At 38.0% G+C, this 22,751-nt stretch overlaps 1 protein-coding gene across 3 annotated transcripts; it reads left to right on the forward strand.

Moving 5' to 3' along the window:
• The first annotated feature begins 316 nt into the window (after positions 1 to 316).
• Positions 317 to 22,654, forward strand: ogdha (oxoglutarate dehydrogenase a). 3 transcript variants are annotated; one of them, XM_079467382.1, is made up of 24 exons: positions 340 to 452; positions 2,393 to 2,768; positions 5,747 to 5,935; positions 6,647 to 6,749; positions 10,030 to 10,074; positions 14,309 to 14,424; positions 14,519 to 14,673; positions 15,911 to 16,057; positions 16,139 to 16,229; positions 16,735 to 16,914; positions 17,016 to 17,144; positions 17,223 to 17,402; positions 17,498 to 17,650; positions 17,747 to 17,849; positions 17,948 to 18,076; positions 18,159 to 18,309; positions 18,930 to 19,057; positions 19,157 to 19,335; positions 19,486 to 19,557; positions 19,898 to 20,023; positions 20,136 to 20,208; positions 20,694 to 20,857; positions 20,937 to 21,091; positions 21,170 to 22,654. In XM_079467382.1, exons 2-24 carry the CDS (start codon positions 2,544 to 2,546, stop codon positions 21,288 to 21,290), a joined length of 3,114 nt encoding a protein of 1,037 aa, XP_079323508.1. In that variant the 5' UTR covers positions 340 to 452; positions 2,393 to 2,543; the 3' UTR covers positions 21,291 to 22,654. The 3 variants fall into 3 exon arrangements, with proteins under 3 accessions (XP_079323509.1, XP_079323510.1, XP_079323508.1); XM_079467383.1 differs by lacking the exon at positions 10,030 to 10,074 and having other exon boundaries at positions 317 to 452; XM_079467384.1 differs by lacking the exons at positions 6,647 to 6,749; positions 10,030 to 10,074 and adding an exon at positions 6,286 to 6,379 and having other exon boundaries at positions 330 to 452.
• The last annotated feature ends 97 nt before the right edge of the window (positions 22,655 to 22,751 follow it).

Consider the following 22,751-nt stretch of genomic DNA (forward strand, 5'->3'; position numbering starts at 1 on the left):
CAAATCCACAGACTTACTGCAACAAGTCCAGAATGAAAATCAGAGCAAAAGATTTTTAAGATTTAACAACATGTGTAAGATTTGAAAAATATAATAATAAAATAAAAAATGAGGCTGGAAGTGCTTCTTGGTCAGTGTTTACATCTTGTGAAGGGGTCTATAAGGAAAATGTGCAGTGAATTATGTTTAATAAGAATGAATTATTTCTGTATTTGGTTCGAGCAGAAATAAGAATAGACTCAATTTATTCCGTACACTAAATAACAAAATGATACTATTCTTTGTGAATGAATAATTCTAATAAATCCTGCGTGACGTCAGCGGCGGGTGACGTCCTTCATGACGGAAGTGTTCCGGTTCTCGCGATTGTCACTCTCTCGAGCAGCGCTTGGGGTCAACGGAGCCGCTGACAACTCCGGTGCACGACAGACTCGAGACGGCCGTCGATATTAGTAAGTGTTTTCTCGTAGTGTTGTGTGTACACACTCCTCTCCGCATTCGTGAGAAGATTTGCAGACATTGTCAGTGCATACTGCGCAAAGAGGGCGCGTTTCTCAGCGGATTTCTTGTAACGTTAAATTAGCTTTGCAGCTTGCTCGTGTTTGCTGTGGCAGAAAGTTCATGTTAACCGAATACGCGAAACATTAAAGTTAGCTTTCTGTCAGTTCAACGGACGGATACTTAACGTTGCACAGTTCAGTTACAAAACTACGTTTATGAGTCGACCTCAAATTAGCCAATTCTTGTGGCTAGCTTCGAGTGTTTGGGTTAACAGCAGAAATGCGTATTCACACATGAAACGGATATAATGGTATAACATGATAACCGCGTAAAAACAGTGTTTACATTGCATAAGAGACGAGAGGGAAAAGTATGGCCTGTGATTTTTACCGCTAGCATGGGTTGCTAATGTGTGTGCCGAAAGGACAAAATGATTGACACTTCCATTTTCCATTAGCCTCTCTCTGAGCACGTCAGGTGGGCGGGCTTAAGTCAAATGAACCAATGAAACATGGTGGTGGGTGTGAGATGAGCGGATGGAGACACAAGGTCAAAACATAGGCGTGTGGTGAAAGATATGGAGGTCTGTAAAGTTAAGATATTTTAATTTAATGAGACACAGTTGGGTTTCTTTCAGTAGTTCAAGATCTAAATCAGGACTCCTTACATAAGAAGTATGAGTGTTTAAAAAATAAAAAGTGCGTAGTGTTAGAAATAATAATTTAGTTAAAGAACATTTATTACACAAATGGTTAAGACCCCTCTGATCACACATGTTTTAAACTACAGTCAGTGAATAGCATCACTCAACACCTTGAGCAGATCTCAGATAGGCTATAAAATAAGAATTCATTTTTAATACTTTCACAGACATATGTGGCACTATCTTACCCTATAGACTTTAGTTTAAAGTCAGGTCATGTCAATTTACAGTTTATGGATCTACCTTGTCTTTATCTCATATTTCATTCTCAGTTCTTTCTATATATGAAGATGTGTATTTGAACTCATTTTACCAATCCAATGTAAAAGCACCATAAATCTTCTACCTCCCTCACTTATCTCCGTGTTATATGGTCTTGTCGATCGGCAGATTTATGGTCACTTAAATTCCATAATATCTGGATGCATTCAAAATCAGTAAGTCGTCTTAGTATATAGTATCTTGAAAATATGGTTACATTTGTGTCTTTTGAGCTTTTGGTCTTTATCAGAAGCTCTTTGACCTTTGTCTGGGCTGTGGTGGCAGCCATTGTGCCACGTAAAGTCATGTCACCTGTTTGGTTTAACCATTGTGAATCATGATAGGGACCTACCACATTTGATGCGTAAACAGATATCTGATGTATGAAAATGTATAAAGACTTTTAAGAAGTTTTGTAGGATCGGTTGCTAGAAAACCCGCCAAGTGTCAGAAATGTACCATCCAATAAACTTTTTCTGGTGCTTAATGAACAACGGCTGCTCTTAAAGGCTGCTGAGTGTGATCTATCCTTGTATGCATTTGTCTGTTGTATAATACAGCACATACAGTAAGGCTGTCATTTATTACCTTATTTAGTAATAAGATGAAACCTCGACGTATAATTGCATGAAGATGCTTCCTGTGTGCTCTTCTGTACTCTTCTTTTGAGTAAATAAATGAGCTCGATGCAACTACACTTGTGTGTCAGTGTCTCTCGCCCCAGAGCTCTGCTGAAAACATTCTCACAACATCCAACCCATTTTTTTATTTGGTCAGATTATTTGAAGAGTGATCCAAGCACAGAATGAATCCTAGAGTTCAAAAAGGAACCTAGCGGGACCCTGTGTGAACTTTTTTAGTTGTATTTCATTTCTGTGGTGAGCAAGTCTTCGTGGCACTTTTTTGATTGTCTTTTGTCCTCCACAGAGTGCAAGAAGCAGACCAAGCTGAAAGCCGAGGCTCCATTTGTAACCTGAAATTGAGGAATTTATAAAGAGGACCGGACCGGCACCTCCCTTTTTCTGTGGTGAAACCCTTACCTTTGTGAGTGTGAGTGGCGCTTGTACAAAAGACTGCGATGCACCGCTTAAGGACTTGTGCAGCACGGCTCCGGCCTATCACGGCCTCACAGACTGCTAAAAACCAATCACAGCGGAGGCCAGCGGCCACACCCAGGACGTTTCAGCAACTCAGGTGCTACACGGCACCGGTGGCCGCAGAGCCGTTTCTGAATGGAACAAGTTCTAACTATGTCGAGGAGATGTACTATGCGTGGTTGGAAAATCCCAAGAGTGTACACAAGGTAAGAGGGCCGAGGATCTGCTGGTGGATTATGCAAAGAAGAATTGAAGAGACGTTCTCTGTGCTACTTTTTCTTTTCCAAAACAGATATATAGCTTGCCATGCCACAGGTATTAGAAAAGGGTCTTGCCAAAAGTTTCAAGAAATATCCCAATGCAATATACATTCACTCTGTCTACAGGTGTTGTGTGGCGAGCCGTGTGTCTGTGTGAGAGGTCACATTACTGGGATCTCAGGTGTATTTTTAGACCGGTCACGAGAGTGTGCCGTTCCCTGGACACATTGACATATGGCTGCTTGATTGTGAGCATTGAGTTGGTGGTGTCACACATTGCACATCTAATAATCTTTTAACAATACCTCAATTATAATAACCCATTTACAGTTTTGAAGTAAGTACAAAGTTCAGAGTACCTTTGGTTAATGCTTCGCTCACTAATAGAATCCAACTTATTTTTACACTTTCATACTGGCAAATAAATATGACAGGCTTTTTTGCATTGCAGGTGTAATAGAAAGTAAATGATGTAAGTGGGGTAATGTTTAATACTGTTTGCACTAAGAGTAAATAGCATCTTGTTTGCCTTATGCAAACAGTGATGCATCCCTTTCACATAAAGTGTGAAAAGTGATATGACATTTGTGCTAAGGTTCAGTTGTCTGGGAAGGTGCACTATTTGCTCTAGGGAATTGTGTTTCTGTATACATGAAAGTTTACTTTTTTCCTCAACTTTTGATCTTTTAGGTTCTGTTTAGTTGGTCAGCTCCTTCAATGCCCTTCCCATTTGCATCACTCATTGCCACTTTGGAATTATAAGGTTCTATCTGCATTCTGAGTTTTGACATATTGAGCTTCAAAGTTTTTACATTCCATTTGATTTGTGAATAAAGATTTTTGATTTCTAAATAAGTCCCAAAATGTACATAATGGAAAAAAACATCACATATTAGAAATAACTTGTCACTGAATAAGAATATGTGAATAGCTCAGTATTGACAAAACTGTCAGATCATTTATAACTCCAAGGTTGCAATTTTGTTTCTTAAATCATCATACAGACTAGAAAAAGAATTGACAAAAGGGCTTGTTTTCTCTATACACTACACAACTACAATCCGAACAGATTTTGAAACCAATAAAGTGTTTTGATATTCTCCGACTGGATGCAAATCTACGGACTGGTGCTCAATTTCAGCAACTAGACTGCAAATCAGGCAAAAAAGTTGTGTAATGCATTCTAGCCGTAATGGGACAGTTCACCCAAAAATTGTAATTCTGTCATCGTTCACTCGCCCTTGAGTTTTTACAAAGCTTTATAAACTTTATAAACTTTTTTGAGCACTGAGAAAGATATTTGGAAGAATGCTTGTAACCAAACAGTTCTAGCCCAACATTGACTCCCAAAGTAAGAAACATTACAATGTTACTCTAAAGTTCCCCAGAGCTGTTTGCTTTCCTATATTCAAAATATCTTCTTTTGTGTTCAACAGAACAAAGAAATGTATGAATTTGGAACAGCTTTTGGGTGAGTAGCCTAAATGATGACAGTATTTTCATTTTAAGGTCTTTCAAATCCCCTTTGATAAAAAAACACGTCATATGCATTTAAAAGGCCCTAACATCATCATTATTAAAATGCTAGCTCTTGACTGACGTAATTGGTATTGCTGGTTATTTGTGAATTGTGAAGCGCCAGCTCGGGGCAGCATCTTTCTCTTTTAATAGTCTTGAGCTGCATGTTTGATCAATTTAATGATAAAACACACTGTTTTGCTGAATGTTCTCAGTCTGCCATGTTTCGTCCGGTTTAGGGTAGATGATTCATTGTTGAGCATTATGTTTCTGTTCCTGTGTCTCAATCAGCTCTCTTGGTCGTGAATCAGTATTTTGTCACATGATTTCCGATAAGGGAACATGGTTTTTGAATTGCATTGTGGAAATTTCCAGGGAACAAACTTTTCAATGCATTGTGAATAAGATGGCCCTTAAATGGCAGACTCCCTGATCAGACCCCTGACTATTGAGCAATATAACATAATATCATTCATTTTACACGGCTATATTTAAGTCCTGTGAAGAGATTTCTAATAGGCTTACATCAAATACAGTTTTAAAACTTTTAGATAAAAAGAAATTCTTAAAAGCCTGATATAATATAGACAAAAACAATTATTGCCATGAAAATATAGTCATGAATGCTGGTATGGCGTAAATAATGCAAAACAAAATAACAAACAAACAAACTCGACTAAAAAAATAGAAACCTATTTAAAAAATTTAGCAAAGAACATTCTTTAATGTACATAGTTACATAAGTACATTAAAAGTTTTTTCTTTGAGTAAAAATACTTGAATAAAAGATGTTTAATGTTTTTAAATATTAAGGGTAAAAAAGTAAACAAAGTAACTTGTATTTATAAATTGTTATGCCGTAGAAAGTATAATATTATGGTTTATTATTTAGTAACGAAATTTGTTTCCAAATTAAAAACACACTGAGAAAGTACAGAGACTCTTATTGTCTTTGTCCTGGATCTTGTTCCACATGCAAATGTCTATATTTGGTCGCATGACTGTTAAGAGTATGAATGAATCTTGACTAGTTGTGTTGTTTTCTGACATTTTAAACTCCTTATGAATCACTTTGGTAACACATTCCAATGGTATTTTCACAGACCGCCATTGCAATCACAGACCACTTGTCATTGGTTAAGAATGCAGCAGAATTGTGTTAAATATGAATCTTTACTGTTGTGAAACTGTTTGAGGGCACACTCACTGTGGTACATTACAGCAGGCATGAGACGTTTTCAGCAGTAATTTTCTCGACCACAATGAAAGAAAATACATGCGATACCATCAAGCTAATCAGATTATTGTAACATGCTACATTACTACTGTATAACTGTATCATTTTCAAGGAAATGCTATTAAACCTTTTTGATAGACTAACCCGAAGGTCTTTTTCTGTTCTCCAGTCATGGGACATTTTCTTCAGGAATGCCAACGCAGGTGCCCCACCAGGTTCAGCCTATCAGAGTCCTCCCCCACTGGGAGTCAGTCTGGCTGGACTCGTCCAGGCCCAGTCTCTGGTGGGGGCTCAACCAAATGTGGAGAAGCTGGTGGAGGACCATTTGGCGGTCCAGTCTCTCATCAGAGCTTATCAGGTACGAACAGTGCTTAGGGTAAACCTGAGTGTTTGTTTGTATTGATTTTCAATGAAAATAGATGCTTAAAATGTATATCTCAGCATTGCCTGGGTCAGCAGCTCAAACCTTTTCAAAGGTAAGAGGTTTATGCATTTGATGTTAAATTTGTTAAATGTAAATACGACCTTGACAATTTGGAGGTCTGTGGAGAATGCTCACTAAGCAGATCAAACTATTTTACCAAATGGTACCAAAAAATACAAAATTTAAGATTTTCTTTATCATATTTTCTTATATGGGCCTGTTCCCGCATGGTATCTACTTGGTGAGCTCCTCATGTGTTGTGACTGCTGTTGCCCTGTTTCCAGGTAATGGGGCATCACAATGCAAACCTCGACCCACTTGGCATCAGTTGTGTAAATTTTGACGAGACCCCAGTAGCTACTGGGTTCCAGCATGTTGGTGAGAAATGTTTTCTGTCCCCCAGCTCAACAGACCACCATTAATGAGCCTGTTTTGTGTGATTGTCGCTTTTTCCCCTCCCTCTATCTTTCTCCCATTTCCTCTTTCCTGTTCATTTCATCTTCAAACACATTTCCCACATCATAATTCTTGCTATTCTACACTGCCACCTCTGTCCTATCGTTCTTCCCTCTTCCTGTATCTTTCCCTTCTGGGTGGATTTGCGTTCGGACCCCTTGTTTGTGTGGGACCTCTTGTCTCCTGTAGATACGTGGTCACCATGTGGCACAGCTGGACCCACTTGGGATTATGGATGCTGATCTGGATTCGTGCGTTCCCAATGACATTATTACGTCATCGGATAAACTTGGTGAGGAGTTACTAATGGTTAGATTGCTGACTTGTTTGTTAAAACTGCTTTCTATGTGAGTTGGTGTTTGGATCTTTCTAGCTGTAATTCAAATGGTTGAAAAATAAATTCGCCAGCTTTTCTGGAATGCAGTTTTGGATGTTTTTGTGATGTGATGTGACTGGATTCACTTTGACGTGAAGGCCAAGAGGACTCTACTGGGAAACACTTTTTTGGGTTGCACAAAAAGGCATCTAAAAACTGCTTTTGGACCATATGAAGTTTAGGAAATCCTGAAAATTAAACATATTGTTACATAATGTTACGCTCTGCGCTCAGTTTTCATTCTTTTCAACTTTGTTTTCTGCACGCTGTTTGCCAACTGCTGAAGGATGGTCGGAAGTCAGGTCTGGTTTGGCAGTTGGTTTTCTGAAGTCAAATGTAACGTAGCTAGTCTTACTCTCTCTCTTCTTACTGCTGAGCTTTTCGGCCATACTGACTCTGATGTCTTAATGATATAATTTCCCCCAAACGCACAAACATGCACCTTACAACCATACAAATATATCACAAATGCAGTGCTGGTCATCTGACATTCAATTGAATTAATAATGCTTATTATAATGAATAATTACTTATTAACACACAGAAATCTGCAATTGCGGTGGTTGTTTACAGTGTTTTGCATATTTATTTTCCATTATATGTAATAGAAAGGTCTAATTTGGCCGTGCTTGCATTCTACAGAATTCATTAAACTCGTTCCAAAATCACTGGAACAAATGAAAATGCAGATTGTAGATTCTATATGGGACTGATTAAATGTAAAAAGTTAAATCAATCTTTAATACTGCGTCCTACTAAAATTTATTTTAAGGAGAGTAATTCTCATAATTATAAAATAATAATCTTAACTACGCAGCGCTTTAGAACGCTTGATTCTGACATTTCAAAATATGATATTCCCAGATATCAACCTCTCAAAACTAATAACACATGGTAACCCGGATGATGCAAATCATTTTCACAGCACAGTTTAATATTACACAAAAATTTTATGTAAATGTCTTTTAATAACATATATGACATCAAATTTACAAATGATTCAACCAAATTGCCTGTTCGTGGTATTTAAACGTGTCTTCTCGTAAAATCGAAATTAAAGGTTTTTCATTGCGGAAGGTCTGCATTCGTTGAAAATGAACTAATAAAATCTTTCAATTCAATATTTCATGTTTAAAAACTTGCTTATGAGGTAAGTCACCGTGTAATAGATAGAAAGCTGGCTGTTTTAGAAGGAATTAACCCCTTCATTTTGATACAATAACCTGATCACACTGTCTGTTTTTTTTTCTTGCCACAACAGCCGTTTGGCTGTACATTATCTCTTACTTAATTATTAAAGTTTTGAACCAGTGCTTTAGGGAAATTACCTGGATTGACTGAGCGTTGTGTTTATATGTTTAAGTGAGTGTTAATAGGCATGTTGGCAGACTGTTCATCTTGCTGTATATCAAGTTTGAGCTTTGGGCATTGCCGTTATCAAATCATAGAAAACAGGATTATTGGCACTCTCTGCATTGCAACAGTATGTAGGATCATACAATGCCAAAGGCAAAGATAATATTTGCTCAAATAATCTTATTTGGGAGATAATGTTTTTATTGTTTTTGCCGATGACTCTGCACTGATAACGATAATTTGAACTATCGGCTATCAGCAATACCCGATTGGATCCAGACGCAGCAGGGAAAGCTGTACTGTGATAAACAGGTTGAGAGTACGGAGTATAGCGTGAAAACAGGGAAACAGGGACCTCTAGAATTGGAAATAAAACTAATACTGACAGCCTGTTTGCTTTGGAGACTACAGTCCACAAGAAGCGGAATTCATCAGATGGGGTTTAACATGTTTCACAGGTACAGCCAGTTGCAGAAAACGTGATGTTAAGTTATTAATTTATTGACATATATTGCATTAATGGAGAACAGCAGTATTTTTGCCGACAGGGCTGATAGCGCGCTAACGTTAGTAGCATATTAGCTTAAGTATATGATGTATACACGTATATGATGTATATCAGTATAGTGACGTATGTGTGTGCATGCGTATAAACTCCTGCGCGCGAGCCCCGCCTCCGAAATGGAAAGCGGTTAGAGATGACCGAGACAGCACGAACGGCTAATGTGAATGACATTCTTTTTAATCTAGAACAACATGCATGTGAACCCAACAATATATATTGGAGAAAATATGACAATTGTTCCGTCATTCTTATATGCTAATTTGGTGCCAAGAATTGTTTAAATTATTATAAATGTAGAAATGAACTACTTACCTATTTTGTTTAAATCATACACTGGAGTTAAATATTTAGTTAATATTAGTTTATAGTTGAAATTTATGTTTGTTATTTAAAAGTACAACACATTTTAACGGTCAAGCAATAGTGTTTATTGTTGTTATAGCCTACACTTCAGTGATATTCTACTTTATTTTTTATTTTAAAAAATAAACTAAAAACTATCTGTAATTAATCGTTATCGGTAGGCACTGACCACCTTAGTTATCTGCAAAATCCAACATCGGTTGCCCTCTATAATTTGTTTCTATTCTGCTTTGGTGATGTGAGAGCGACATGCATTAGCAAACAGAATAGTATTTGTAGCATTTGATCTACAGTCAAATGCATCTTTTATGATATTCTGCCCCATCTGTGTTAGTTTTGGGACAAAACTTTGTCGGAGTGCAACATAGATATATAGAGAAAGTTTTCATATGTAATTTCACTTGAAGAGTTGGCTATTTTAACAAACATAATTTACATATAGATATCTTAATTGTAAGGTAGCTAATTCAGACTGGAGAATTTATTATTTTAGTGGTCAGAGAGAAAAAGTATATTTTAAAATATTTCGGTCTTCTTGACTTGCACTCAACGAGGACTTTTTAAAGAAAAATAACATTGTATAAATGTGCTGAATGGTTAATAAAAGTGAAGTAATGTGCTGTGTCTGGGGACTGGACTATATTGGCTTTGCTGGCTGTTTGTGGGACTTCTTTAGCATATGATTTGGAAGCCCCATTGATTTATGCGTTTGGTTTGTTGCTTGGTGTGATGTGGTATCCTAGAGTCTCTAATCCGATGTGTTAACCTCAGTGAGCCTAATTTCATTAGTACAGTTTTTTAGCACTGTAACTTGTCTTTAGGTTTGTTTAGTATTTTGGGGGGAGTTGGCCATGTAAGGGGTTGGGTATGACTAACTCCCAGTGGATTTTCTTCCCTGTTACTCCTCTCCAGACCTTACATATGTCAAGAAGCGTCTAAGTGCTCTTACCATTGGAGGTAGGCCTTGATGACATGCTACTCTGTGTCTGCTGTTTAATGCTATGTTTTAGTAGCAGTTGTAGCTTTAAGTTGCTTTTTTGTTTTGTGTGTGTTGATTTTGGCGCTGTTAGGCAGCTTTGCGGGCACTTGTCTGTAGGGGAAAAACTCAAATGTAAACATCTCTCTGAAAATGAAATTGTCATTGAGAATGCAGAAATGTCTCTGTGAAGAGTATTCTAGTCAAGCTTTACTAATCCTAGTCTTTAGCACAACGTTGGACCCGGTGTATGACATTGTGCTCAGATGGACTGACTTTGTTTCAAAATAGAACAAATGAATTTGTTTTGTTGCTGCAAGCCTTTAAAGGAAAGTGAAAAATGAAAATTCTGTCATGAATTACTCCTCTAGTTGTTCCAAACATGTATACATTTCTTTGTTCGGTTGAACACAGAGAGATTTTTTGGAATAATGTTAGCAACCAACAGTTCTGAAGCACCATTGACTGACATAGTAGGAACATTTTAAATAATAGTTAAAGGTGCCCCAGAACTCTTTTACCTAAATCCCTCAAAATATCTTCTTTTGTGATTATCAGAACCCACAAATTACCCACAAAAAATCCAACTATGGCAGTCAATGGTGTAAAGAACTGCTGTATTATGGTTTCTTAATATTTTAAATAAATTATAAATTGAATAAAAAAATGAACTAATTTGATTCAGTTTTAAATGTTAAGCAAGTTCTATAGTGGGTAATAAAATCCTACAGTGATATATAACTACACTGTAAAAAAAACACCTTTCTGGTCGGTGGAGCGCCAGAAATAAGTTATCTACTGTAAAAACAGGGAACAACATGTTTTTTACAGGAAATTTTAGTTTTGAAGGCTTTTTCTTTAATTTGATGGTTTTTGACTGTATTTCAGAAATAGACTGCAAAACATCCTGCAAAAAACAAAATTTACAGTAGCTGGCAGCCGTTTTTTGCCTCCTTTCGTTTCTGTACATTTGCAGTCTTTTTCTGTAATTTGATGCACCGCATTTCAAAAATACATGAAAAATCTGAAAGAAAATCTGTAGAATTAAATGTTTGTTTACGGTGTTTTATATGCATGTCTGTGCACAAAGAATAAATTAAATAATATTTTTAAAGTATAGATAATGCTTCAGCTGTACTTAGTTTTTGTTTTGCATGATAGTATGCTTTTAGTAAGTTGTTAGAGAAAGCAAGATCAAGCAAAGTAAATTTAGAATGTGACTGTTGACCTGTAGATGTTAATCATTTTATCATACAGTCATTTTCGATTTCTAGATTTGCTGAAACTAATATGCAGAACTGTACATCTGTTTTTTTACCCTGCTTTACAGAGTCTGAGTTTCACTTTGCAGAAATTTCTCAAACCTGTAATTGGGAAAAGGGTAATTCATATGCTCTAAACAGCTGTCCGTAGCAAACAGTAAGAGTGTATATTTGGTGGCTGTTCTTGCGTGGCATTGTTGTTGCAGCGTATAAGTCCGTATACAAGACGAAGAGATCCTGGTTTTCAATGCCTGTGAATCTGTCTTGTTTGTTATGCTGGCGCTGTGGTGAATGGCTCAACACCCCACATAAATATTCTCAAACTTCTGTAATCTCACAAAACATGTTAAAATAATATTATTTTGTGCCATGGTAACATCAAACAGAGAATGAATTCATGAACACAAAATAATAGGCAGTTCTGGCCTTAAGTGTTTTTAACATATTTAGGCCAAATAAAAAACTGCAAGGTGTTGCTGAATCCGTTTTAAAATTCAACATACACACACTTGCACACAAAATATGTCCCTTTGCTTTTCTCCGAGGTTATTTGGGTGGGATGTGTACGTTTGTGTGATCTGTTAAGAATGCTTGTGTTTTTGGTGTTTGGGAAGGGTATGGTAGTGTGAAGTGCTTTTCGGAGGCTTTGCTGCCCTCTCGCTTCGGATGTGGCTTTAGAAAAGTTTGACAGGTTTCTGGGTTCTTGAAATCTCTCCACACGCATACGCACACATTCGCACACGTCTCTATATCATACACACACACATGAGCTTAGAAACATGAACATCCTCTTTGCTCAGCCTCTTCTCTCTCTCTTTTCCCCTTCCTATCATTTATGCACATGGAGCTTTTCTCTAACAAGGTTAATCTCTAACACACTCTCTCATATGCCTTGAGGTGCATGGCTGCCTCTGTTTGCACCGCTCCTAAACATCCACAGAAAGGTCAGTTTCCGTATTTACTGACCTTGCAGTACCACCGTACAGCCTAATGCATGACAGGAGTGGGATTGTATCACGTTTGCTTTTTCTTGGCACTGTATCAGCATCAATGAAATGAATACTCATTTCCACAGATCTCTTCATTCATGAAATTTAAATGAACTTTAATTAAATGTTTTAAAGAAATTCTAGGTGTTTTATGGCTAAAATGCTATGCCAGGCGGTCGACTGGAATTATATTTATAAGTGCTGTTGTGTGATGTATTGAGTGCCAATATGTTACAAGAGAAGAGTTTAATTCGGCATGTGTGTAGATGATGATACTTGGTCCATATTTAAGACCTTTTGATGAACTAACATTTTCTGTGTAAAAACAGTCCGTTTGTTTTAGATTTTTTTTTTTGCAATAATCTTTGGGTAACTGAATGACTTTTTATATGATAAAAAGGGCATTATTTGTTTCTGTATCCTTAAGGCTTTGTCATTCTCATCTAGTCTTGAATTTAATCTGATTAACACCTAACATTCATGTTATAGAATATACTTTTAGATTCTAATCCTTTCACAATTAATCTCCAAATTAATTAAAAAAAAACATTTTACGAATAAAAATCTCCATCACTAATATCAGTACTACTACTGATGTAGCTATTTTCTTCTTAGTTTTAACATTAACTATAACCATTAAACATTGAGGTATAATTGAGACCTATCAATTTTAACATTTATTAGGCTGTGAAAACTAAAAATGTCATTGAACTTTAAGCAATCTTCACAACTCATTATAATTTCATATCTGTGCACACAGAAATGTAAAGTTCTCTAATACGTTACAATCTACATTAAATGCAGAATAAACTACAAATTGGATATATGCTATACTCAAACTACCAAAATATATCAATGTTATAATCTCTTGGTTTACCTTATATTTAAGCTGTCGGCTGAAAAAATAAATTTAAAAGAACAGTTCACCCAAAAATGCAAGTTCTGTCATCATTTCCTCACCCTCCAAATCTGTATAATGTTATTTGGTCCGATGAACACAGAGAAATATATTTGAAATAAAGCTTTTAACAGATCGTGGCCACCATTGACTAAAATAGTAGGAAAAATTGCGTTATACATTTTCTTTATTCTGCTGAACACAAGATGACATTTTGAAGAATGTAGTAATGCAAACCTAGTAAGGTCTGGGGCACTTTTGACTGCCATTGTCAATTTTCCCACTATGGTAGTCAATGGTGGCCGAGAACTGTTTGGTTACAAGCATTCGTCCAAATACTTTTCTCTGTGTTCAAAACAAAGACATTTATACAGTTTTAGAACAACTCGAGGGTGAGTACATTTTTGGTTGACCCCCACCGTTGATCACATCACAGCGTTTGTGTCCTGGGTGTTGGTTTGTGGTCAAAACATACAGTACATATAAGAATCATTTATTGCTCTTCATCATCCAAAAGCATGCAGTAGTGTTAACCTGGGGATGTATTGAATGCAACTAACATTATTTACACAAAAGTATTGATGATGCTGTTAATCAAGTTTTTGCTTTTTTTTTCAACCCCTAAATTATTCCACACATTTCTCCTGCTCATTATTCACATTATTCTTTTCCTATTCTACTACTATTCTGTTTCTTTCACTCTCTTGTTTCTCCTTTCCATAACTTTTTCACCATGTTGGTTTTCCCGTTTATCTTTTTTCCGCTTTGCATTTATAACATTCTGTTTTGGTCTGTATTGAATGGCCACCATGTTTCTCATTTAAATAATGAACGACATCCCTGTTATTCATTCACTAACTCGCATGTGCTTATTTTTTGTTCCCCTTATTTGTCATATTTCTTTTAAATTCCTCTAATAACCCTCATTTTTTATTATTAACCTTATTATCTGGTTTGGCATCCGTGCTGGTCATCTGTTATCTTTTCTATTGACCCTTTGTCCTTTCTTTCTCCAACCGCCTCTCTCTCTGGGTTGGGTTGGACATGGCCTCTTATTGGCTGTCAGGTTTCTACGGGCTGGAAGAGTCTGATCTGGATAAAGTGTTCCGCTTGCCCACCACCACCTTTATCGGGGGCAACGAGAGCGCTCTTCCCCTCAGAGAAATCATACGCCGGTTGGAGGTGATTAAATTATTGAAATAATCTAAGGCTGGATACTTGTCATGGCATGAATGGTTTGTGCACGGGGTCTCTTAATGAATGTTGTGTTTCCCAGATGGCTTATTGCCAGCATATAGGTGTTGAGTTTATGTTCATCAATGATCTTGACCAGTGTCAGTGGATCAGACAGAAATTTGAGAAGCCTGGAGTCATGCAGTTCAGCCTAGAGGAGAAGAGAAGGCTTTTGGCCCGCATGGTCCGCTCCACCAGGTACACACACACATACACAACTTCTACAGCGAATAAATGCATCTTTAAGTATGAAATATGAATACTTTCAAGCCGAGCATTGCTCAAGCATAGCCAACGGTGAGATAACGTTTAAGTCAGTTCTGTCGTACTAAGTCAGTTTGAGGTTAAATAGATAGATAGGCCCGCCAAAAAGTTCAGTCCTGCCCGCAAGATCAATTTTCAATATTAAAAAGAAAAACTACTGGTAGGTGGTAGTACTCGCTTCAGGGTTTGAGTGATCAGTTTACCCAGTTTTCTGTTGGCCCTAGCACCCTCATCAACATAATGTCTTTATCAAAAATTACAAACAGAAAGTGGACCTCTTCATATATGTTCACGGAGGTGAATTGGAAGCCTGTGTGCCTGGTGTGCACGCAGCCAGTTTCTGTGCATAAGGAACATAATATTCGGCGCCACTATGAAACTCAGCATGGCGAAAAATGCAACAGCTTGCACGGAAAACTAAGAAGACAGAATATAAATGTAGTGTTGGTGGGTCCAAGGAAACGGCAATCTATTTTGAAGCCGAGAGGCCACTGGTGCTGTGCTGAAAGCCAGCTATCTATTGGTCTCTCCTCAGGGCATCATGCCGGATATTGACGCACTTGTTTCAGGCTGAATTGATTAAATAAACTAGTTTACTTTAAAAAACACACATACTTGCGTGTAAATTAACGATTTGTACATGATTTTCTTTTTAAAACAGCTGCCACTTACGATTTTAAGTGTGTGGAGTTAATTCACTTGTTCTGAATTGCTTCCCTGAAAAGGAAATATAATTTTTTATAATTTCTATATTTTGATGTTTAATTTGTGTGAACATACAGGACAGTGTTATACAATCATGTAATTAAATGTTCTGCGCCAATGTACAACATCTGTGTTCGGTTTACGACATAATGCACTTAAATAAATATTAAATTGAGCAATAGAATTGTTTAAATTACACATACTAGTTAGGACGTTAATTCTCTATTTTGTAGAAAGAAAATGTATTTGATACAAAGATGTTGATAGTTTACTTCTTCTTTGCACTAATTCAACGAAAAAAGTGAACCTATGGTCAGTTTTTGTAATTTTGCTACGATTTTACTGATCCGGCCCCTTGAGCTCAGATTAGGCTGTAATCGGCCCGCAGACTACAATGAGTTTGACACTCCTGAGATAGATGGTTATTATGCGAAACTGTGTTCAGTGATTTGTCCTGGTTTTGCAGGTTTGAGGAGTTCCTTCAGAGGAAATGGTCGTCTGAAAAGCGTTTTGGTCTGGAGGGCTGTGAGAGTCTGATCCCTGCCCTCAAAACCATCATCGACAAATCCAGTGAGAACGGAGTAGACACAGTCATCATGGGCATGCCTCACAGGTGCAGAACTCTTACTGTGCTGAGGAGTGAACTTCTGTCGTCATTGATGTATTAAACACTTTCTTTTGTCTGTCTCTGTAGAGGCCGACTAAACGTGCTTGCCAATGTGATCCGTAAGGAACTAGACCAGATCTTCTGTCAGTTTGACTCAAAACTGGAAGCTGCTGATGAGGTCAGACGAAAACCATCTTGAGGACGGTCAAAATAGCCTTTACTATTTGTTGGGCCCTAAGAAATGTTGGATTTATTTTCCAAATTCGATTGTGTCAGTTTTTTACTAAACAATAGACAAAATATAGTAACATTTGATTGTATATACTTACTATAGTAAACCGTTCTAAAATATGTTTTTGAACCTTACCAAATATCGCTGTTGTCCTTCCCAAACCTCGTATCTTCATATTTTGTGATTTTTTGACATAGATCATTATTATTAGTCACCTCGTATGTCACTGGGTTTTGTAAATATTTTACCAATAAAAAGTATTAAAAGGTGCTTGTCAACTTTGACAACCCAGGATGCCGTCATTTAAAAGCTCAGTGTTTTTTACATTTCATGAAAAATGGCAAATTTGGACGCTCATTAGTAATATTTGTTTGATATATATATTTTTTTTGATGTCAAAGTTTGTAGTTTTCTCTTATGTGGCTTTAATGTGTGTCTGTTTATGAAACAGGGATCAGGAGATGTCAAATACCACTTGGGGATGTACCACCGGAGGATAAATCGTGTGACTGACAGGAATATTACCCTCTCGCTGGTGGCCAACCCTTCCCATCTTGAAGCAGTGAATCCTGTGGTACAGGGGAAGACTAAAGCAGATCAGTTCTACTGCGGAGACACTGAAGGCAATCGGGTAAGAACACACCTGTTTGTATGTTGCATGAATTATTAGTCATAGAATGCTTTTTTTGGATGCAGCTTAAGTGTTTAATTACATCAGCATCCTTGTTTCAGGTAATGTCCATTCTGCTCCATGGAGATGCTGCGTTTGCAGGTCAGGGCATCGTCTACGAAACCTTCCATCTGAGCGATCTGCCTTCCTACAGCACACATGGCACTGTGCACGTGGTGGTCAACAACCAGGTACGCAGACACAGCCTGATGGTACGTGCTAACAAACACTCTGACCTCTGAAATCCATCCTTCATCTCTTTTCCCCAGATTGGTTTCACAACAGATCCCCGTATGGCACGATCCTCTCCGTACCCCACCGACGTCGCCCGTGTGGTCAACGCCCCCATATTCCACGTCAACGCCGATGACCCCGAAGCTGTCATGTATGTGTGTAAGGTGGCAGCGGAGTGGAGAACAACGTTCCATAAGGATGTAGTGGTGGACTTGGTGAGTGGTTGTGACTTACAGAAAATCGAGATTCACAGTAATAATGCTATAAATGAATATAATAAATAATGTTCTGACGCGTATCTTCCGTGTAGGTGTGTTACCGCCGTAATGGCCACAACGAGATGGACGAGCCAATGTTCACACAGCCGCTGATGTACAAACAAATCAAGAAGCAGAAAGGAGTCTTACAGAAGTACGCTGAGAAGCTCATCGCAGAAGGCGCCGTCACACGACAGGAGTATGAGGTGTGTTGTCTGGGGCAATTTTCATCTAAAAATGTTTATTGGATTACTGAATGATGTTCAAAAGCACTGAATATTAAACAATTTCTCGGTCCACAGGAGGAAATCGCCAAGTATGATAAAATCTGTGAGGAAGCTCATGTACGTTCAAAAGATGAGAAGATTCTCCACATCAAGCACTGGCTGGACTCCCCCTGGCCTGGTGAGTTCTTAAATGATGTCACATGCAGCGCTTTTATTAGATAACCTTCCCCAGGTTTGGTTTGTAGACTTTACAACATCGTTGTTTGATGGTTTCAGGTTTTTTCACTCTTGACGGACAGCCCAAGAGCATGAGCTGCACATCTACCGGCCTGTCAGAGGAGGATCTCACCCACATTGGACAAGTGGCATCATCAGTACCTGTGGAGGACTTCACCATTCACGGAGGTACACTGCACACGCATAGTCATGTGTCCACATTTGATGTATTCTGAAACTGTAATAATCTGCTCTTCCGCCTCACGTACAGGTTTAAGTCGTATTTTAAAGGGTCGTGGTAACATGATCGAAAACAGAACCGTGGACTGGGCTCTGGGAGAGTACATGGCCTTTGGCTCTCTGCTCAAAGAGGGCATCCATGTGCGCCTTAGCGGGCAAGATGTGGAGCGAGGAACCTTCAGGTAGAATGACCAGCAAAACCATTTCCACTGTTGTAAATGTTTAACTAAATAATTGGATCTCAAAAGGGGGTCGGGGTCCACAAGAGACCAAAGCTGACTTCTTAGGGGCCCTCAAGATCAATAATAATTTAATGAGCATTGAAATACATTTAAAGGAGCCATACACGATTTAAGGTTAACATTTTATTTCAAGGTTGTCATCTCTTTTTACGGGCATTCACGAGTGGTTGATTCTCTTGAGTGGATTCTTTTGAAAGCATTAATTGAACAATGGGCAAAACCATCTGATTAGGTTCACGAATCAGTTGAAATGATTTGTTCAGTTCGCAGCACGATCTGAATCATCTGAAAAGGCGGATTACTCCCTCAACTTAAGAACACGCAGAACACTAAGAGCGGATATAAAGTAGACATGAATCTTAACACTTTTCCAGTTAATATCAAGCGCCAAAATATTTTATTGGGTTGAAATTTTGAGGGCCTTTAAATATTGTTAACCTTTTTGAGTCCAAGGCCCAGACTATATTTGAGAACACCTGAATTAAATGGATGAATATTTTAAATTTGTAGGATCCAGTGTAAATTTTACTGAACTGTTGTTTGTGTTGCTGTCTTTGCAGTCACCGTCACCACGTCCTCCACGATCAGAATGTGGACAAGAGGACTTGCATCCCCATGAACCATGTTTCCCCCAATCAAGCCCCCTACACGGTCTGCAACAGCTCTCTGTCTGAATATGGAGTATTAGGTATCCAGACACTCACAGATGTTTCTCTGCAGTGTAATGAAACACTGGTTCTCATTAAAGATGTGATGTATTTCTGACATTTTTCTGTCATGTCTATAGGTTTTGAGTTGGGCTTTGCTATGGCCAGTCCCAATGCCCTGGTTCTGTGGGAGGCTCAGTTTGGAGATTTCCATAACACCGCTCAATGTATAATAGACCAGTTCATCTGTCCAGGACAGGCCAAATGGGTTCGCCAGAACGGCATTGTCTTACTGCTGCCACATGGCATGGAAGGCATGGTAAGACTGTTACGCATGATTCATCTTGCTCAAATCAGTTTATGATAATTGATCTCTATAATTTTCATATTTTTCTTTCAATACAATCACAGTCGTTTATAACGTCTTTTACCTATCATCTGATCCTTGTCTTTTGCTTTCTCCCTGCAGGGTCCAGAACATTCATCTGCCCGTCCAGAGCGCTTCCTACAGATGTGCAATGATGACCCTGACTTCAATCCTGTAAGACTGGCCATACCTGTTCAACATTTCTTTCGATATGCGGTCATTTATCTTCATTAACTGACATTTCCTTTTCTCTTGAGCAATACAATCAGGTTCTGTATCAGGAGCAATTGAGCACCGATATTGTGAACAAATTTAAACATTCCCAGTTCAATGGTCACAATGTAGTAAATTCCGACAAATATAAATTTACAATGGTAGCAGAGTAGCGCTATCTACTCCACACTTTTCGTCCACACTATACATTTTTTATCATCCAACTAGAAACATTATTTCCCGAAAAATTGTTAAACTAAACTGAGCAATCTATGAATTTTCTATTTTATTTCCCCTGCAGAAAATCACTGATGACTTTGCTGTGCGTCAGTTGTACGACTGTAACTGGATTGTTGTGAACTGTTCAACTCCTGCCAACTACTTCCATGTGCTGAGGAGACAGATCCTTCTTCCCTTTAGGAAACCTGTGAGTTCACCTGTTTGACAGCATCACAGCCATCAAAGGGTTCAGCGAACCAATTGTTTGTTTAAATTAATTGATATGGAGTGGTTTAGAACTGTACTTGCTTTTTCTTTAGCTCATCGTCTTCACCCCTAAATCTCTGCTGCGCCATCCAGAGGCAAAATCCAGCTTCGATCAGATGCTGACAGGTAAGAAACTACCCGTGACTGTGATAAGTTGAAACACTAAGGAATTCACATAAAGGGATAGTTCACCCAAAAATATCATTAAATCGCCCTCAAGTTGTTCCAATACTAAATTCCATATTCTTGAACACAGTAAGATATTTCAAAGAATGCGTGTAAACAAACAGTTCTTGGACCCTATTGACTACCATAATAGAAAAATGGCTATATGAATTTCTTTGTTCTGTTGAACACAAAAGAAGATATTTTGAAGAATGTAGGAAAGCAAACAGTTCTGGGGCACTTTGGACTGACGTTGTCATTTTTCCTACTATGGTAGCCAATAGGGTCCAAGAAATGTTTGATTACAATATTTTTCAAATATTGTATTCAAATATTTTTCTCGTATCTATAACAAGATAGCAAAGATTATCTTACTGCAAACATAAATAATGAGTGTTTTGAGTGATAATAACGTGTTTTATTTTGTCTTTTTGTGCGTTTCTCAGGGACTCACTTTCAGCGTGTGATCCCAGACGATGGAGTTGTTACCCAAAACCCCTCAGAGGTGAAGCGCATCATTTTCTGCACAGGAAAGGTGTATTACGAGCTTACACGAGAGCGCAAGGCATGCAACATGGAGAACTCTGTGGCTATCACTCGCATCGAACAGGTAACATTGCCTTCACGTTTTACGAAATGTCTGATTGCTTGTAAAGTTTTAAAGACTTTCTTCCTATTTCTTGCCCCAGCTCTCTCCTTTCCCTTATGACCTGGTGAAAGCGGAGACTGAGAAATATCCCAACGCTGACCTGGTCTGGTGTCAAGAGGAGCATAAAAACCAGGGTTACTACGACTACGTCAAGCCCCGCATGCGCACAACCATCGAACGTGGAAAGCCTGTCTGGTAAACTTTGCTCTGCTCATATAAAGCTGTGATATTTCCAGCCATCTCTGTTTTTACTAATGGCGTTTGTGTTTGTAGGTATGCTGGTCGTGGTCCTGCTTCTGCCCCTGCCACTGGAAACAAGCGCACCTATCTTCTGGAACTAAAGCGTTTTCTTGACACTGCCTTCAACCTGGACGCCTTCAACGACCACATCTAAATCTGTCCACACATAAACAAAGAAAACCAAATTTTTCATCTCCAAATATACCAGACCATTTTTTACCCATAGAGAGTGGAGAATGAGCAGGTTATCCATTGTGTTCTGTTCTAAACATACACATTACCCTGCATGCATCTGCATTTACATTTAACAGGCTGTTGTTAATTTCAAGCTGGTTTTGTCGATGTTGCCCAGATAAGCAACACCAAGAATTATTAAACTACTCCTGTTTAAATAGGATAGTTCTCCCAAAGGTAGAGGTTTGTCATTGTTCATTTGATTGTATCTTCTGCTAAACCTGATTGATTTACTTTCTCACTAGAAACAGAAAATGGTATGTTTAGCAGAACGTCCAATCTTCTTTATATTGACTTTTATTCTACGGAATAATGCACCTTGGACATTCTGTGTCAACTCATGTTGTGTTTTCAGCACGATGATGAAGTTCATACAGGTTTGGAACAACATGAGATGAGAGAATAAATAACAAAAAATAATTTTGGGTAAACTATGCTTTCAGAACTTTTAAAAGACTTGCAACATTCTTTGAAAATCATTGCAAATTACATTGTTTGAAAATATACATTGGACATTTTTGCAAAAAACAGCCGGCTCATAAGAACTTTCTCTCAAATCTCCTGTCTTCACTGTAGGGCTTTTTAATGCTTTCTGAGTTCAAGTGCTCCGTTCCCAACAGCTCTTTGGCTTTAATTTGTATGTTTGTGTTTTCCTTTTGGTTTACTTGTTATGTACTGACAATTTTGGGCTAAATTCAGAATAAGGGAATATGTTGGCACATACATTTGCAGGGTCTCTTTAGTGACAAAGATTGTAAAGAAAGTGGCTAAATGACACAGTATCTGTATCTTTGCACCGTTTTCTGATGTTTTCGAAGTTTAATTTGGAGGTAACAGTCGAGTTCTCAGAAGGGGGCGTTGCAGTCTTTTATGCGTATTTATGAAAACGGCTTGAAATCAGAATGAGGATGGTGTGGATAGTTATTGGCAGCACCTTATCTTCTGTGCCTCTGGTGTCGCGGTTTCGTCTCTGATCAACTATCATTTATCTGAAAATGGCATTGTATATTCTGAGTGTAGCTTGATGCAGATGTAAAGATAATTAAAATCTTGCCATCTGATACCTTGTGCCATAAAGCCCAACTCCGCTGCAGGAAGACATAATAACGGCTCACGAGACTATAAGAGAAATGTACCTGTCTGTAGTCACTCTTTTAAATGGAATCAAGAGATCAAATCCTATTGGTTCTTTACAAGAGAAAGCAAATTATTTTATTTATTTTTGTTTTCGAGGATTAATATTACGCCATTGTAATCTTCATACAATAAACTCATTATCTTCTGAAATATCTGCGGTTCTTCATTTATTTCAAAAACTGAAGCCAGGTATGTCGGGGTAGCCTGCTTATGGAGAGCTCTCCTAGTTCCAACACTACAATTT

This window comes from Barbatula barbatula (genome assembly GCF_947034865.1).
Source record: "Barbatula barbatula genome assembly, chromosome: 11".
Lineage (NCBI taxonomy): Eukaryota > Metazoa > Chordata > Actinopteri > Cypriniformes > Nemacheilidae > Barbatula > Barbatula barbatula.